Below are 18927 nucleotides of genomic sequence, written 5' to 3'. Positions count from 1 at the left end.
ATTGACTAAGAATTGTACATGCTTTGTATGACACAAATACGAATAATTACAGTAGCATATACCGTCGGTTATTCTGTATGCTTCTAAGCGTCGACAATCTGTGTGAAAAAGTCGAAATGGAGTACGATCCATCAAACGTAAGACGTGTTAAAGCCAGAAGTAAACGTTTCAAACGCAAACAAAATCCTTGTAAAGGCCACTTTCAGCTCGTACAATTCTTTCAACACGTTTTACCGTTAAAACGATTCTTAAACGATTTTAAATTGAGCACAATCGAATGAAACAATTCTCAAACAATCTCAAATGAAATATACTCGAAGAATGGAAGAAGGGACGAACAGCATTCGCGCGCAAGTTCGAACGAAGAGGCAACGTGACTCGCGTTTTAATTCACAGCAAGCGAAAGTGCGCGTCGAACGACAGTGCAAGTTTCCAACGATAGCGAAAGCTCCGTCGGCCACAGCTGTAAAGCTATTAGAGAGAGTTTTGCAGCGAGAGTGGCGCGGAGCGATGGAGAACCGGCCGCGAGATAGCGACAGAGCTATTGCTCTCTCTATGTACCGGCCATTATGTGCATCCACCAGCCGTGCAAAAGCTGGCTGGCGTGCGCGCGCCAACAGCACACGTACACATTCACACACACACACACACACACACACACGAACATACGTATAGAAGCGTAGCATTGCTCATCGTGTGGATGTGTACTTACTCTATGCACTGCGAATAAGAGACAGAGAAAGGGTGAAAGAGAGAGAGAGCGAGAGAGAGAGAGAGAGAGAGACGGAGGGAGAGGTTGTTAGAAGGACAGAGAAGGGTTAAATGGCGGTCGATATCTCACAGAGGACCAACATCGCACCGCTTTTTGACGATGGCTTGGAACCGCTTGCGAATCGCTCACTCATTGAATTCTGTAGAAGAGTAGAGTTCCTTTTATTCTTGATTGTTTTTTTAATAATGCGTGTATTAATTTATTGTACGATAGTTTCATGTTATTCGACATTTATCGATCGAATATTGGATTAAACGAGGGCGGATTGTATAAGAAAGGAAGCGTAGAATCAAAGGTTAGGTGGTATAGTAAATGTACTTCGATGATAGTACAAACTAAACATTTTTCTGATTAATTTCTTAAAACAGGGTAGGTCAACGATAGAATAAAATAATATACAATATGACTATATATTTATTGGTTAAATCATATGGTAGAATATCAAAGGTTAGGAGTTGTGAAGTTCTATTTAATACAATACCTGTATGACTCTTTCATAGAACACCACGTTCTATTCTGCAAACTATTATATATAGTATATGTAACATAACAATTATACTTTTAACGTACAATACTATTTCTTCCGCCTTAAACATTCAAAATAATCTCTATTTCATTTACCATGTTAAATTGCGCGGACCTTGAATCATCCATGAATTAACAATACTGCAACTTGTATATACAAAATATGAATATTATATTTCCAGTATTAAATCAAGTACAAAATATACACATTACGAAGACCAATGACGAAGAGTGACTGTGCATTTTTTATGAAAACAAAGAATGGTAGAACGCGAAAAGCTCGTAGCCATCATCAGCGGTCTAAGCAACGCTGAATGAACCGTCCGGGGACTAGGGCACAACATTCGCGGGTATCAAAGCGAGCGAGTAGGTGTGCAGACACGCCGAACGTAATAGTAACCTTGGCTTAGCGATGGTCACGTTATGGTAACGTCTATGACACGTTCCCACGTAGTCGCGTGTCACGTTCTCGCTTACGATCGCCTCACGTGACCATGGAGAAGGGGGAGGACTCAATGAGCCTCGTCATCGGGGCGTTTTTATCTCGAAATGCTGCGTTTTTTCCGAAGCAACTCGTCACGAATTTCGATCGTCTGCCAAATTTCTTTCCCTTTTCTTATATTTTCTTTTTCTTTCTTTTTTTCTTGTTTCATTTTTTTTTTTTTTTTTTTGAGAAAATTTAACGATGTAGCAAAATATTATCTTCATCGAAATCTTTTTCGTTCTGTACGAGAGGTTATAAGAATTCTTTCTTTCCTTTTCTGGAGGCGTTGAAGTGTACGAAAAGGATGATAGAAAGTGTGAGAGTGTGATGTGAAAATTTTTTATTTCTCAAGAGGCTAGAGATAACTACGATGGCTACAGAAAGTATTTGCATATTTGACTGTTTACATTTACATACTATGTAGCTAATTAGATCCAAATATATAAGTAGAACTTAATCATATAACACTTCAGTAAAGAATAAGGATTCGTGCAAGTACATTTTGTTGCCATTGTGTATTCTTTTTGTTTCTGAATGTTGAAATGTTCGTCCCAAAAAGCGTAAGTGTGTAAAGTGAAAATGATCGTTGTGCGATGTTATGGATGAGAGACGAATTATAAAGATATTAACTGTCTTATAGATTTAGTTGTAAAACGATTGATTTTAATATCGTGTTGTGTCTTTCTGTTGCAGATCGTACAAATCAACCGCCTTCTAACAAGCCACATTAACCTCAAGTGATTTCTATTTTCTTACGAAACGCGAAAGAAGTAATTAGTGTGTTTATATCGACGTAAAACAAAGGAAGAAAGGAAAAAAGCGAAAAGAAAGAAAAAGAAGAAAGATATTCCAAGAGCTTAAGTTCAGAAGAAGACAAAGCATTAAGAGCTATAGTATCTAATTAGTGTACAAAGTATATCTGAAACAAAAAAAAGAAAAAATAAAAAAAAGTCCGCCAGTGCCAAATCGAAAGACGAAACGAAGGAAAAAAAAACGAAAAAGGAAAGGAAACAGAGTAAGAAAGCAAAAAAACGGAGAAACGCGTTTAACACGATTGTTGTACGTTTAAGAGCAGATTTAAAAAAATAAAAGACAAACGAAACAAAAGGGAAAAAAGAAGAAAGAAGAAGTAAAAACCGTAAACCAAAGAATCTACCATTTCTTTTTTTCTACTAATCACTCAGCGAGCTAACGATATACTCACTAACCAGCTAGACGAGCGGCGATCTCTTCGCGAGCAGATTTAATTAGAAGAAGGAAAAAAAGCGCAAAACAGAAGCATACGAAATAAGTAAATGAAATAATATGACCGACAAAGTTTTCTAAGCTTATAATAAACAAATTTTACGTGATAGGCAAACTAAAAGTAAGGGTTGACGTTCTTTTTTTTAAAAAAAACAAAAAAAAAGCAAAAAAAAAAAAGGAAAAGTAAAACAGACGCACCTACTCTTAAAGAGCGCGTATAAGAATATCTAATTAAGGAAAAAAGAGTCCCATCCAAAGCGAAAGACAGACGGAGAGAACGCAGGCCGCCCTATATATCCGGAAAAGGGGACTCGCATATAATTACTCCCAGAGAAACCGATCTACTTCAGTTCGTAGCCTAAACCTGTTGAGTACAAACGACAGAAATAGAGTTATAGAGAGCGAGAGAGAGAGCGAAAGCGTACGTACGAACGAGAGAACGAGAGCAAGTGAGAATAACGACAAGAGTGAACGCGAAAGAGGAACGAGAAAGAGCTCTAAACGAGAGGCAAGAGGAAGAAATTCAGGAAAATCACACATACACGCTGATACACATCGATACACACCGATACACACGAAAAAGAAACACATACACCGAGATAACGCAAAGGTACGAAGCTAGAAAGAAAGGCAACACCAGCAGAGAAAAGACACCAGAAGAATCGTTAGGAGAAACCCGCGTTTCAGTATCGACCAACGGAAGGTTTGAGGCACGGAAAGGCATCGATAGAGAAAGAATATTCGACCCGTTCTCCCAGATGTCACGGTGCTGTGGAAACGAGTCCCGAGCACGCGTCGAGCAAAGCGGATAATCTCGATAACGAGCGTCCAGTCACGATCGTGGAAAAACGAACGTCTATAAAATCACCCGATAAAGGAAACAAGATCGAAAGATCGGAAATTCGTGTGCGTATACAGCCGCATACGCACCGTATACTCTTTCGTACTGTCGTTGATTTTGTCCCGGACCAGTGTCAGAAACATAGTATTTTCGGAAGCAGAAAAGTAACACGACCTCCTGCGTGCAGGGGGTTCACGTCGAGATGACGTGGCGGGGAAGATGAGCGCCGAGGTAACGAAGGAGGTCGTCGCCACCGAGAGGGTACCAGGAAGCCCTCCGGCGGCGGTCGCGACCTCGCCGAGCTCGGTCGGTCCAGGTGATCCGGCGCGTCACCTGCCGCCATTCAGCAGCTTCGCCGGGGACAACGCGATGGACAGCTCGACAACACTGACTACCCTTCACTCCCAGGACGTTGGACTCGGTCTGACATCCTCCTGGGACTACTACGAGGGACTGACGGGTCGCTTGATCGATTCACGGGGTGAGGTGGTTCTCGCCAGCCAGTACAGGCCATGGGAGTCGAAGAATGCCGTTGGTGGCGGTGCGCCGACCGCCGCGCCAGCCGCCGAAGGTCTGCCCAGCTTCGCGAGTCAATTTACGGCTCCTAGTGAGGCAGAGCCTCAATTAACCGCGCTCACGCCATTGTCGCCAGCCTCGATATCGCACTCTCCACCTGTCACGTCGGCGGTCGGCCTGCCTAGCTTCCACACGCTTGGCACGCCGCTCCCAGCCCCGCATCCGCATAGAGGCAGCGTCGGTTATCCTTTGGTACCGGCTCCCGTTCAAGCTAGAGAGGTACCAGCGCTTCAACAGCAGCTACTCGACGAAAGGCACATTCAGTTGCTGGGTTCCAGTCCGGTGCAGGCGTTCCCGCCTCCGCCTCCTGGACATCCTCATCACACGGTGTTGACCGTGGTGAAGCCAGAGTATCCTCAGTTGCATCACGCCAATTTCCAGAACCCGATGTCCACGGTGCTTGACTCGTCACCTACATCCAGGCCGATCGGCATCGACGGCAGGAAAAAAGAGCGTAGAAAAATGCGAGCCGGCTCGATGGAGTCCGAAGACAGCGCTGGCGCCGGAAATGTCGAGAGTTCCGGGCAAGTAGCCGCGGTTTCATCCACTGCGAACAGGGGAGCCCATCACCTTGGTGGCGGCATGGCCGATGCCGACGGTGATGGCGGACTCAGCGACAAACCGGCCAAGAAGAAACGCAAGAGATGCGGCGAGTGCATCGGATGTCAACGCAAGGACAATTGCGGAGATTGCGCGCCATGCCGCAACGACAAGAGCCATCAGATCTGCAAAATGAGGCGGTGCGAGAAACTCACCGAGAAAAAGGTTAGTATGTTTTATCAATCAATTTCGTTTTCATCGACGAAGCTTGGAATTTTCACCATCACTTATCGATGGTCTATGCGAAATCCTTTCGTGATTATCGATATGCGAAGATCGTTCGTCAGCCAAAGTGAATTTAAACTTAATCTGATTAGAATGGAATATACGTAAAACAATCTACAGACTTGTATAGAGCAGATATTAGTTACCAACATTTACTATTTTAATATTCAAAGTATACTTTTCCGATTGAAGCACGTTAAAACGATCGAAACGTGATATTTCTTTAAACGGGTCTTTCCTAATTTATTAAACAGTCCTTAGATTTTCGTTTGTAATCATTCTTTGCTGAAAACTTCTCCCCTTTAAAAAAACACATCGGCGCGTAAAACACTCGAAAAGTTATAAATTCGCTGTGTCTGGATTCACTTTCGTTGGAAGAGGAATCCTGTTGCGCCGCACGCGTTCGCGCCCGCGTAACTGGAGTAATTCCGCGAGAACGAGCGGATCGAAAGGGCGATGAAACGAGCGCGAAAATGAAGGTGGTCGGCACGCGACATCGTTCGAAGGGTGGGGTTAGTTGTCGGCCCGTGTTTCCCTTGAAATTCGTGAAAATCCAGGTGCACGCGGCGCCCGCTGAGAGAAAGGGGTGGCGCACGGATGCCAGGATAGGATAAACACTGGCATACAACCGCGTTATAGAACGCTCCGTGTATATATAGATAGAGGCTGAACTTGGCCCCGATGCCTGAATGTGCCGAGAATCCCAGAGGGAAATACAGAAATACAGATAACCGAGGTGGTTTATTATTGTAACGACATTGAATAGGGGGTTGGTGGGTTGACTGGCTCGTTGGCTGGCTGGCTGGCTGGCTGGCTGTTCGGCTGTTCAGTTGCTTTTCCTAGCGACGGATTCGAACTGTGCTCAAAAACGAGCATTGTAAAGTTTGTTTTCATATATTTTCCCTCTCCTGGTTTTTATTCCTAAGAAATTGTTGCGCTTTATGAATTTTTATTGAACTCGAATGGATTCTTAAACAAGAAAGAATATTATCGAGAGCTGGTGACTCTATAATGTGGAACAAGTATTTTTATTAAGTATTTAAAAGGAGAGATTGATCAATTTAGATGTTTAAAATAGACAATATTCGTTTTTATCAACGTGGTACAAGTGTTTAAAAAAGGAGACTGATCAGTTCAGATTCTTAAAATAGGAAGAAGCTTTCCTCGTGATTTTTTGTTGAAACAACGGGAATGATTTACTTCCTTTTATTTATCAAAGACGTTGTGCTGCAAGTGGAGGTTATCGTCAATTATGCGTTTGCAATGCTACGGTTCAATTGTTTGATACCAAGGAGCTACACATATGGAAATTATTAAAAAAGAAGGAGACTGTGACGTTCACGTTGATACAACAGAAAATCACATGCCATTCTAACAACGTCGATTTACCAATAACTTGCCGCAAGTTGATTATACCGAATGTACTGCTCCTCGACTACCGATTCTGATTAGAACAGAAAATTGCATTCCTCACCGTAACAACACGGTCGCAATTTATTTGCAATCGCAATACATTTCGTAAGAGACTGAGTTAAATATTCTCAGACCCATTTAAATTTTATCGAAACATCTGCAATAAAATTTTCTCATTAGTATTACTAAATAATCATCGAACAATTATTAAAATTATATCACCAGGAAGTAATGAAATTTCTCAAACATGTAGACAAACGATTATCAAAACAGTGAACCTTTTCAATCCCTCTGCAAAATCTATACGATAGGAGATATTTAAAATATCTTTAATCGCGTCAATTCGATAAGATAGTCATCGAAAAGTAAAACGAACTCTAAAAAAATTTCGAAACCCACGTTTAAAAAGGTATACTTTAGAACGATTCGATTCGATAGGATAATGGCATCGAAAGCGAGAACGAGCCACGAGTAGACGTGGAGAGTTCGTTTTGAAAACTCGAATGCACGAGGTCATTGTACTCCGACGCGAGTCAATTTAATGGCAAAGTCGCGGGCAAGCGTGTACAGAGCGGTGTGCAACAAACAGCCGCGCGGCGTCGCCGTCTCGTAAGCAGCTCCGCTTATCGTAGGGCAAGTTCAAGGCTCGTCGCGGGTCATAATAATCGCGTATCGAACTCAGACTCGTTCAGAAACAAACGTGTTGTTTGCTGCCGATACGGCCTAGCGCTACTTCTCTCTTTCTCCTTTCTCTCCTCTGCTTTCATCTCTCTCTCTCTCTCTCTCTCTCTTTCTCTCTCTTCTCGTCACGATAAAACATGCTCGCCTAACAATTAAAACGAATCGATTCGTTCCTCGACAAGCAAAGATTTCTCATACTAATCACGTGAAAATCGAGAAGTCGTAGTATTTCATTTAAACAATATTTTTTTACTCGATCTTTCTTTTCTTGCGTAAGATTTTTTGTCCTTTCCCTTCCTTTTCTTTATTTTCTGTGTGAAATGGAACTGCGATAAGAAAAGCATTCAGATCAATGTTCGGCAGAGAATCGAACGGTCGGTCGTTGATACTGATAAGAGGAATGTGTTCTATGAAACGCGTTTATCCGTTAGGGATTCTAGAGATGTGGGTGTAAAATGAGCGATGTTAACTGTTCTTAGCAATCGTCCAGCTAGATCTGCCATTTTCCATCGTATCATTCATAGTCAATAACGCTTCTCTCTCGCGTTTCAGTAACAGCAATTTTACTGCATTATAGAAACTCAACAGTACGCTAACATATATTCGATGCTTCTTAGCGATTACAACGTGCTATACGCTCGAAAAATGTTGTTTAAATATTTTGAAAAATATTGAATCAAACTTCTTTCTCAGCTTTCGTAATAAATTACAACTGGATGGAATTGTAAAACAGTTAAACTTCCTAAGTTTCTTAGAACATGTGTCGGACGTACCATTTTAGTGGAAAGTTCAACAGATCGACGATGATTTTCACGAGTCGTCGACTCGTAGTTGCTTCTTGTCTTTATCGTGCCACTTTCCGAGAGCTGACCTTAAGTGAGTCACTGACAGCTATTATCGTGACTTTCACGGACAGCCGTGCGTAGGCAGAGCGCATCTCGTGATGAGCCGTGATTAAACGAGAAAATTGTTGTTCCGCTCAATGATAGCCTGTCGAGTACAAATAATATGCGATTCTCGAAATCGATCACTGAATAACCCGTCACCGTATATGCGTCACCTTCATTGCTCCATTATGCCGCGACAATGACAACCGATTATGTTAAACTCCTCTATGTTCTACGTCTTGCTAGAACAGGAACGCTACGTCTCTTCCCTCCAATATTTCATAATAATCGCAACAGGCAGTTGAAACTGGGGCAGGAAAAAGAACATCCTTATTTTGTCATTTTAATTAGCTAAGAATTATAAGAACGTATAAAGTAGTTTTAATAACAAATTTAATCTTCTACCAAATAGCTTTTATCTCTATCCCATTAGAAAACTAGCAAAAGAAAATATAAGTAGCACAGAGCTATCGTTTTGTAGAAATTATTAAATAAAAAATGATGCTTTAATATCGCGATAGTATTAGAATCGTTAGACGATTATGAAAATTAAAATTCCAAATGTCAAATAGCCATGTGTAATTTCAAATTCTGCTTTTGATTTTTAAAAACAAACAAGTTGCACATATAACACTTCTCCAAACATTTCGTGATCTTTACGAGTACATTGAGACAGCGTCGACCGGTTAGGAGTTACGAGCGGGACGACGCACGACAAAGGCAAGGTAAAAAAGAAAAAAAATAAGAAAAACAAGAGGAATGGGAAGAGATGCTCGGATGATAGATGGGCAGCGGCACGAGTCGAAGGCCCCGACCGGTATACAAGCATTGCCGTCACAACAACCCACACCATCGCGGATCTTAACACCCTCTTTATCCCGAGGGAAGGCTCACCCCCCGTGTCTTTCTGCTCGCGAAACAGGAGGCCACCCTCGAGTTCATCGTACACCTGGCTGCTGTCGAGAGGCCATCCGCGATGCCCCAATTTTTATCGCCTTTCTCACTGTTTTGACCCGCTTCATGACCGAGGGTAAACGATTTTAACCCCTCAAATTCCTTCACAAGTTCTTCTCCCTTTTCTTTTTGTCACTTTCGTTTGCATCTTTTTCTGTTCTGTCAAACGAATACGTGTATTTCTCGAATAAACAAGAAGCTTGATTCCGACTGGAGTTGAAGATGAAAGATGAAATCGCAATCGTGCAATTGACGTATTAGCTACGTTCTCTGATATCGGTTAACCCTTTGAAGTATTTTCTTCTTTTCTTTCCTTTTCTTTCGTGTAAAAAAAAGAAAAGAACGAGATGTAAAGGATTTCTGAAACGGAAAAGGAAGATAATTTTGATGAGTTTGAGGTTAAAAATTGAAGGACTATTATGCGATTGGTGTAATAGTTTCCCATCGAACAACCCTTTGAAACGTTTTCTTTCGTTTCCTTTTCTTTCGCGTGAAAACTTGTATTTCCGGAATAGAATGAAAGAGAAAGTTGGTCTCGGATAGTTTGAAGTTGAAAGTCGGAGACGGAATTGCGATCGTGCAACTAGCATGATATCCTCGCCCTCCGACATCGATCAACCCTTGAAAACGTTTGTCACTTGCCGGGTTTCGCTGCAATTGGATCGATACGTATACTCTGCGGAGGAGAAGTATCTCTACGCGCGAACCGGTTAATTGGCTGCATTGTCGCCTTTTTATGCCAAGGTTGCAATGATAAGTTATCGAGGGAGGTGGGTCGAGGCGCGAAGAATTTTCTTAGACGTTAATGTTAGGAAGGGAAATAATTCCAGAAGCTAAGAACGGAGAAGTCCACTTTGGTCTTTGGTTTTGGTAATGCTGTTGACACCGTAAAGAATGTTTCGTTTTAAATCGTAGAACTTTAAGAGCTGACTTTTTTGGAATTGCAGAATAATTCCATTCCTTTTCTCTATCAAAAATAGGTATTAAACTCAATTTTCCTCAAGATGGAGACAATTTCGTATTAAAGATTTCATTCATATTCGTAAAAACACTTACTTTCTTTCACTTTCTGCCTTGCATCTTGCGCCTTACCGTGTTGAAAACGTAAGAATGTAGCATTAGAATTACGAAGAATATATATTCTATACACTGGACGAATACTTGCTGTAAAGACAAAATTGTGAAAAGAAGGGAAAATTAAAGCGTTAATTAACATGTAAATGCAATAATAAATACAATCGTCTATAAATACTTTTCGTAGCCACTGTATATAAACAACCACTTGTGGAACACCCTGTAGGTATTTACTACGTCGTTGCTACAATAACAAGAAAGACAGATAGTCCGGAGGCAACCGAAAGAAGTGTCAACGCCCACGCCGCCTCTTGCGCGGTATTACGTCGTGTTACGTCGCCGGGAGCGGCGATTCACACGTGCCGGTCGGGAATCGCGCGTTGGAACCGCCGGGGGCAGCGATCTTCAACGAAGATCGCATCAGTGACGTGCGATACGCAGCGCGTTTTGCGGTCTCTTTTGCGGTTGAGTTTTCGCGCGATTCATCGACGCTACGCTAATGGCATCGGTGAGAAATTCTATACGTGACCTACGCGAACGAAGGCACACGCAGCAGGTTCTAGAAATCACTGGACATCATGGGCGGAGCACGACATGAGGATTAAGCAGTGGGGACCACAGTTGAATCAGCCTGGAGCAAACGGGTAATGGGTGACCTCACTGACAACGTGCTCGTCCACGCGCTCCGCCCATGTTTTGTCACGATTTCTGTCCTAAATATTGATATGAATTTGGAATATGATACAGAAACTGGGAACGTTCATGCGAATTCACATTTTTGGAAAGTAGAAAATATCGTTTTGTATACATGTGATATAAATGCCGCACATATTTACACGTACGAAATTCTCATCAACGATAAAAATTTTTGCAGACAGTTTACTCTGTAAAATACCAGCTACCAGTACCATACGCATATGTGTGACGCTTATGAATTAATTGTAATTGAATTTTAAGACGCGAGACAAACGGATAGCTATATTATAATTAACGTGTTTTTCGTTAAAAAGAATACAAATTGCACGCGATATTGTTGGGGTATAATATGTACACATCATCTTCGCCAAATAGTGTTTGAAGTTTTATATACAATAAGTAGTTCAATTTATTATAGTATAAAAAATCATTATAAGATTATTATCATACTCTTAGATAAATGAATGGTATCATTTGATCAACAAAACAATTTAAAATCGTATGTATACACCGAGAAACCTATACATTACAATCCATTACAATCCGATTCCTCACACGGTGCTCCAACTCCGCCAGCAATCCACGGATCATGCCGCTCCATTTCCAAACACATAACCCATTCCATCCTAATCATCATAATCATCAATCACCCTCCCTATTGCAATCAAACAAAAGCACCCTATCAATGTCACCCGGCATCGAGCCGAAACATAGTCATCGTTCAATTTCCTCTGCGATCAAGTAAAGTCAACAAATCATGAAACACGTTTCGTTTTCGCTTTCCAAGGCCGTGGAAAAGTGAATGAGCCGTTTCTCAACGTCTTCCCAGGCCCGGGTAGAGTTGATTGGCCTGATGTACGATAACCCTGAGGCAATTGCAGCCGGTTATCGGACACGGTTATCGGTTCGACGAGTGAAACGCGCGCGAATCGTCGGATCCGACGCCGTCCAGTAACCGAACACTCGCCGGATCCTCTTTCTCTCCTCTTTGCTACCGTTGACAGGCTTCGTACAGTTCGATTTATCGAGAAACCGGAACCGAAAAGCCCGCCCAATGCCGATTATTCGGTTCGCGTTCGAACCAGAGGGAGAATCACCCCTTTCCGCGGATCGATCCAAACCAATCGACCGATCCGTCTACCATTCGATGTTCTTTTCTTTCGGGGTGGGTGAGGTTGCCGATGATGGATGAATAAGAGGATTTTCTTTGTAATTTTCTTTGGACCTTTTATAAGAGAATGACGTGGAATGGTAATAAGGAAGAGTTTTTTCGATGGTTTGGAACGAGGACTTGATTCGTGAGATTATGCATTCTAGTTTAAAGTCATAAGTCATCATTAAGACTACGAAATTTGTCGAAATGATAGCATTCAGATTATCCTTCTTATGGTTATTAAAGTATGATAATTTTGCAAATTAAAGTTTCAACATAATTAGATTCAGATAAATTTTATAGATTTATGTGTAATATATTTAAGTAATTTTAAAATTAGTAATTCTAGCGTTAGTGGATCGACTATTGAGAAAATTTTGTACTTTTTCCCTTTGTATAAAATTACCAGAGCAGCATAGGCAAACGTGTAACGATAATTCTTTGATGATATATCTACAAATACGTTCTTTAAACTAATTTTTTTTACTTTTACTATTCCCAAAGTCTCCATTTACATACGCCAGATTTGCTATGATTCCTCTTCGTTTAAGCTTATGTGTTATATATCTGTTAAAGCGTATAATCGTTCAATCGTGTTATTATCACTTTAACATTGCAATTATCTATTAACGATCTTAATAGAAAATTATTCTATTTCTCATTCATTAAATAAGATTGGAAGCAGCCTCTCTTCTATTTCTATTAAATATTTTACAATTTTGTTATATACGTATATCATAATTCCGTAGAACTTTCACTCTTAATCCTTATTTAACTTTTACTCGATTTAGGATTAAAGTGGATCGCATTAGGGTTAAACGATCCCACAAATCGGTTGACGCGACGAAAAGTCGATTTTCGGAAGAGGGGAAAAAAAAAATTCAATTCCATTCGTGTAGCAAATGAAGCGAGCGATTAAAGAGCGTTTCGATTCGACGTCGGCGCTTTCGCGTTTTCACCGGGTTTTTTTTTTTTTTTGTCGGCAAAAGGGAGGCGCCGAGGTGCGCCCGCGCGCCTATTTCGTCGTAATAATGGATATTGAGAGCCTGCCGGGGCACAAGGGATCGATCGAGCCGCGGAAGTCGAAAAATTCGTCCCACTTCCTGACCGCCTCTCGGCGAAACGTCTCGCAACGGTGAACTACTCCCTGCCCTTGCCTCCTTTGCTCGGGTTCCTTGCTTTCTCTCGTGCTCCTTCTTCGCTCCTTCGCTTTATAAAATCTCCAGACATCGTTCCATCGTCTATTTTTTTAGTCACTTTCACTTTTTCCTACCACTTTACGACCATTTTAGAAACCATTAATGATATTTAGCAGGTAAAGAATAGAATAAAAGAAAGTACGTATAGTCCAAAACTAATGATATGTTAAACTGTCGTAGTATGCCACTTATAATCTAACAATACCAGTTAAAGATTTAAGAAAAAGAGGAACATCTTACAAATGTACTGTATAGTCTTACAACTAAAAGGAATTTATTCGCGCTACTGTATAATTTTGATCTCAATCGAGAAGCTAACTAACCATAATTATAAGGCAAACTGTGCCTCTAACATCAGTAAAAAAAGTCATCTTTGAAAAAGAAGAATCTATAGAACGAAGAACTTGTTCACCTTGTCGCGTAATTTTCATCTCGTTCAGAAAACACGGAAAATGTGAACAGATTGCTCGCTTCACTCCGTTCATTCTGCGAAAGGAAAAATCGATTAATCGTCGCCCAGGACAATTGACTCGATTAAAAGACGCGGACTTAACATTTCGTATAAATTAACACAACCTCCCCTTTCCTTCCTCTCTCCTGCCGTTTTCCCTTTCTATCTTGGTAAAAGGGAAAACGGTGAAAACTCGATTTTCCTGCAAGAGAGGCAGGCGCGAAGACGTTGCGACAGCGAAATCGCGCGAGTAACGATCGACCCGGCCACCTTGCCAAGGGAATTTCGTCCTTGGTACACGGGCCGGGTTCTCCGGGACGCGGCCTTCATCAGCCGAGTGTGAAATCCAGTTTTCGTGGTCGTTAGCCGCGGTTCGTCGATCCATTGCGACGATGGAGCCGCGTCTAGCCAAATTTCCCGAGATTTTACGATGTTTACCGTGTTTTCGATAAAACTTTTTCCCCTTGCATAAAAATATCAGAGGAGCATAGGCAAACGTGTAACGACAATTCTTTGATGATAAAACTACAAACACGTTTTTTAAACTAATTGTTTCTACTTTTACCGTTCCTCAAGTCCCCATTTACATACGCGAGATTTCCTCTTCGTTCAAGCTTCTCTGTCAGAAGATGTAGAAGACAAAATACTTGTTTCTATCTAGCGTAACGGTAGTTACACACAGGTGATTTTATCTTTAACAAGGCCAGTTCTCTTTAACATTTGACAATGGAAAAGGACGAAAAGAGATTCTCTCTGTAAAGAAGAGCGAAAACATCGCGACAAAACGTATCATCTATCGGATTACCCGTTCCGAACCGGAAACCTTTACAGCTCGTTCGTCAAAGGCAATAAGAACCGATCCCAATACCATTTCGAGGCAGTCAACAAAAATTCTATCTTGCATTACGAGAATCTAATTATCCTCGTACAGCAGATGGCGTTTCGTGTTTCGAGCGATCGAATCGCCTTTTGGAAATCTCGCGAACGAGATCTGCTTTTCTTCTTCTGGTGTCTACCATCTGCCGACCAGCGTCCTATTTGCGAAACTGGTTAATGTCAATAGATCGTCCTTGCTCGCATTCGGCTCGACCGAGTTTAATTTTAGTTAATCCTGAAATACATATACGTGTATTTGAAACACGTACGTGTACGCGTGTATACGCATGAACGTTCGCAAGTGTGTGTACAGGAAGAACGAGAGGCGAGTATCGATCGAGCGACGACTGTTTTTCGACTCGTCGAAACACCCTGAATCCCGGGGCGGCTTGTGCCAAGCTAGCAACGAATTCGTGGCGACGCGCGGCCATTTCTCGCATCGCCATCGAAGCATCTGTCGCTTTAAGTACATCTGCTCGCATTTAAACGCGCCGTTTTCCGATAATCTTTGTGCGAAGCCGCGACCAAGGAAGCGACACGATCGTTTCAAGCACGTTTTACCCGAAGTGAAACAGTTCTTTTCGCCTCTTAATCCTTCCGCATCCATAGACGCGGTTCGATGTCGCGCTTGCGACGTATGAACGATATATCACGCTTTTCGATAATCTTTTCAGTACCAAATTTCATTTTAGTTTGAGAAAAACATCGATTCTATTTTTTTATTAATCCGAATTTGTATACATTTATAGCTTCGACAGGGAAAAATGCACAAAATGTGTACGTAAGAATATTTATGTAAAACATATACATGACACATAAGTACGTCTTATAATATTTAGTGGATACGAAGCCTTTCATCCGGATTTTATTTGTTTAATTAATCAGTTAATTAATTAAATTAAAGTACGGTGTTGCGTATACGCAACATCAAGCATGAAAGAAAGGGTTAAGACGTGAGGTATTTCATTCATAAATTCGAGACAGAATTAGTTCGTAAGACACGTTGTCCGTGAGCGTGAAGAGGTTAATGTAATTATACAGGTTGTTAGGAATGAAGATATTATTCACCGTAGGAAATCAAAAACGACTAATCAACGAAAAATTGATTCTTCGATCGGGAAGACCGTGTAATTAAGAAAATATGATAGCGAAATGTTAGCTATAGGAAAGTTCAGCAACTAAGAGAAGCGGAAAAGTTTTTTTAGGTAAAAGAAGAAATAAAATAAATAAGAAGATTCTCGAGGCTCTCGACATAAAATATTTAATGATCTACGACCGAGGATCTAGCATAAAAAACGTCCGTTACAGCGCAAGTATCGTTCAGCCCGTCTGTGTTGCTCGAATAAATCTTAATTACCATTATTCAGTACGATATCTCGTTCTTCTCAACATTCTTCTTGGAACGAATCTTAATTACCGCTGTCAATAACGATATTTGTCTTCTTCTTCGTATAACAAGTTACACAATTACATATATTAAAACGATAATTCTATAGGTACGTGTATTATTGGATTCTCGCAAAAGTTCGTGGATTTGAACTTGATTTATCTCAATTTCCACTATTTCATACGAGAGTACATTTTTCGCCATCCAGTGATATCAGAGTAAAAACACCGATAAAAATAATTTCTTTTTTTCCTTTAGCCTTCGTAAATTTCTATTATTAGAAATTGGCAAAGACGAAAGCGTTTTTTCCAAGTCTACGAATTATTTTCGTTCTGAATCCACTAATCAATGAAAGACACCGATTGAGAACCTCTGGTCCAGCAACCAACACAATAAGTTCCCTCGTAATGCTATTCAGGAATCCAATTTTAAAGGACGCAGTCATTGCGCGGCGTATGCGCTCTCGAAACGAATCGAATTTGTGTCGCTCCCCCTCCCCTCCCGCCCGCCACCACCCTCCGAAAACTCTTCTCGAAGTCGAACGGAAATGGTCTGGCGACGACGTTCGCGAATCGATAGGCCTGTGGCCGAAAAATGGCCAAAATGTGCTTTACGCACACCGGATGTTCTGACGTGACCTCTTTGACGTCATCGTGCCATGTCGTAGCAGGTTCGACGCGCTCGCTGAATCTATATCATCCACTAGATGTCACGTGGACTTGAGCAGTACGTACGCTTCCAGCGAATTGTTGTGATTCGCGAATCGTCGACTCTGGAGCCACTGAGAAACGGTAGTCGACAAACCGAGACGATCGATCGTCGGGGGCTTCAGGTCTCCGCTTAACGCCGATGGCTCCGTGTCGATTTTCAGTGTCGAACGTACATTGGAAGTTGCAAGGGCTTGACGATAATGGGTAGTTGTACACGAAGGTGAAGAATATTCAAATTATAGTTTTCCATCATTTATCTTGTGATTTTTTCTTTTTTCCTCGTGAATATGATATGTACGTTGATTTTGGATATTTCGATCTTTAGAAATTTATTCGGAGACAGTATCGAAATACGACAGTGAGATTAGAATTTGTAAAATTCATTCTGAGACAGAACAGATATCTTCGTTATATTTGATCTATAGTCCATGGGAGAAGTGTGACTCGATATTACGAGACAAGGGGTTGAAACGTTAAGGTTAAATGCGATCGATAATCGTATGATTCAGGATTTCTAAGCCATTCTCGAAGAAATCGATTCTCCTATTTTCTATTCATCGCTTCAACGATCGAATAATTTGGTAAAAAAAGATGCCTTTAAAATTCACCCCTGAAATCTCGAGATGTCTTCCTTCTCATTTAAAACCCATATTTCTCCCAATTGAAACGGACGAAAAATAAAAGGAAGAAAGAAAAGGGAACTTAAGGAAGAATAAAACGTACGACAGTGAAATTCCAGCGTCGAAAGGAACAAGGCTTGGAAGCGGACGGAATTTACAGTTTTGCGCGCATTTGTTCCCCGGCTACGGGAAGAAGGCTGTGACTTTACGGAGCCGCGAGAGCGAGCTAGACAGCCACGCAGAGAGAGAACAGAGAAAAAGAGGACCTTGAATCTACGCAGTCCTGCTAGCGGCAGGAACGTTTCTCGAGTCGATATATCGATCCCCGCCCCCACTCGCTGCTTCCTGCCACGGGAACAGGACTCGCTCTCTCCCCCATCCTCTCCCCGTCTCCTCCTCTTTCTCCCTCTCCCGCAGGATGAGTCACAGCCTCCCCGTAACACATCGGCAGCTACGATGCTCTACGAGAACACGCGCGCGCACGCACAATCGCACGTACGAGCAACGGAGAAACACAGAGAAAACCATTCTTGTACTCTGTTTTTCTCCACGTCCTTCTCCTACTCCCTCTCTTTTTTCATCTTTTCTCCTCCCCCTTTCCTAGTTTACCCCTACCCCTTCTTCTTTTTCTTTTCCACGCTCCGATGAACTTTTTCTTCCTTGTTGAAAACCTCTACTCCTTCTTCTTCTTCTTCCTCTATACTTCTTTTTGTCGTTTCATGATATACATGATTACTGTATATGATTATATATTTCATACTATATATGATTATGTTTGGAAAATTGCGCTCACATTATTCCATCGAATATAAAGTTATACAGTTTCGTGTATAATACACGGGAATTGTGCGAACGCGAACTGTATAATACTTTGCTTTCTCCAGTTTCCGCCCTTCGTGAGAATTCTTTGCCTTCTTCCATTTCTTTTCGCAGTTTCGTACTGTGTATCGATTAGGTGGAAAATTTCGCGCACATTATTCCAGCGAATATAAAGTTATGTATATATATCCGTGAACTTGTTACGGAGGTCGAAAAATCGATTTTGGTTTTCCTAATTTCCAACGTTTATGTGAAGCTCGCCTCGTTTCGCGGTGGCCGTGTTCCCGTTCCTCCTAGTGCTCGTTCGCCGCCCTCTGGCTGCCCTCGGCGCGTCACTTTCACCGTTTCCCTTTTGTTTCACCGCTCGATTTCGCTGGCGACACTTATCGGAAAAGCTCGGCCTCCGCCGTTTCCGGTTCGCACAAAGTCATTCCCTTTTCCGCTGAATCTACGAAGACGGAAGTTTCGCTCGTTACTCGATCATTCACGTAGTACATATTTAAAAAATAATATTAAAAAGCAAAGCCGATGCTTCTCGTAGCTCACTCATTTACGAAACACAATTTCCTTAAATCGCAAAACGTTCGAATCGTTCAAATGCTTTGATCAATTTACAAAATATTGGTATCCACGTGAAGTGATAATTTCAGTTGATAATTTCTGTAATAGAAATTTGGTTTTATTAGAAATACCATCGAAAAATAATCCTAATAATAGATTATTAAAAAAACAAAGTCGT

At 41.4% G+C, this 18927-nt stretch overlaps 1 protein-coding gene across 6 annotated transcripts in view; it reads left to right on the top strand.

Annotated features, from left to right (window-relative positions):
* The window catches only part of Tet (tet methylcytosine dioxygenase-like), a 142698-nt gene that overhangs the window by 12882 nt on the left and 110889 nt on the right, over positions 1–18927 (top strand). For all 6 annotated transcript variants that reach the window (XM_072019546.1, XM_072019550.1, XM_072019548.1 and 3 more), the window contains one exon: positions 2475–5208. In XM_072019546.1, the coding sequence (XP_071875647.1) occupies positions 4087–5208 (1122 nt within the window). In that variant the 5' untranslated portion in view covers positions 2475–4086. The remainder of the gene's footprint in view (positions 1–2474; positions 5209–18927) is intronic.

The sequence above is a fragment of the Bombus fervidus genome, chromosome 16 (assembly GCF_041682495.2).
Source record: "Bombus fervidus isolate BK054 chromosome 16, iyBomFerv1, whole genome shotgun sequence".
Taxonomy (NCBI): Eukaryota; Metazoa; Arthropoda; class Insecta; order Hymenoptera; family Apidae; genus Bombus; species Bombus fervidus.
Note: the sequence above shows the minus strand (reverse complement) of the source record. Positions and strands in the feature narration are given on the sequence as shown.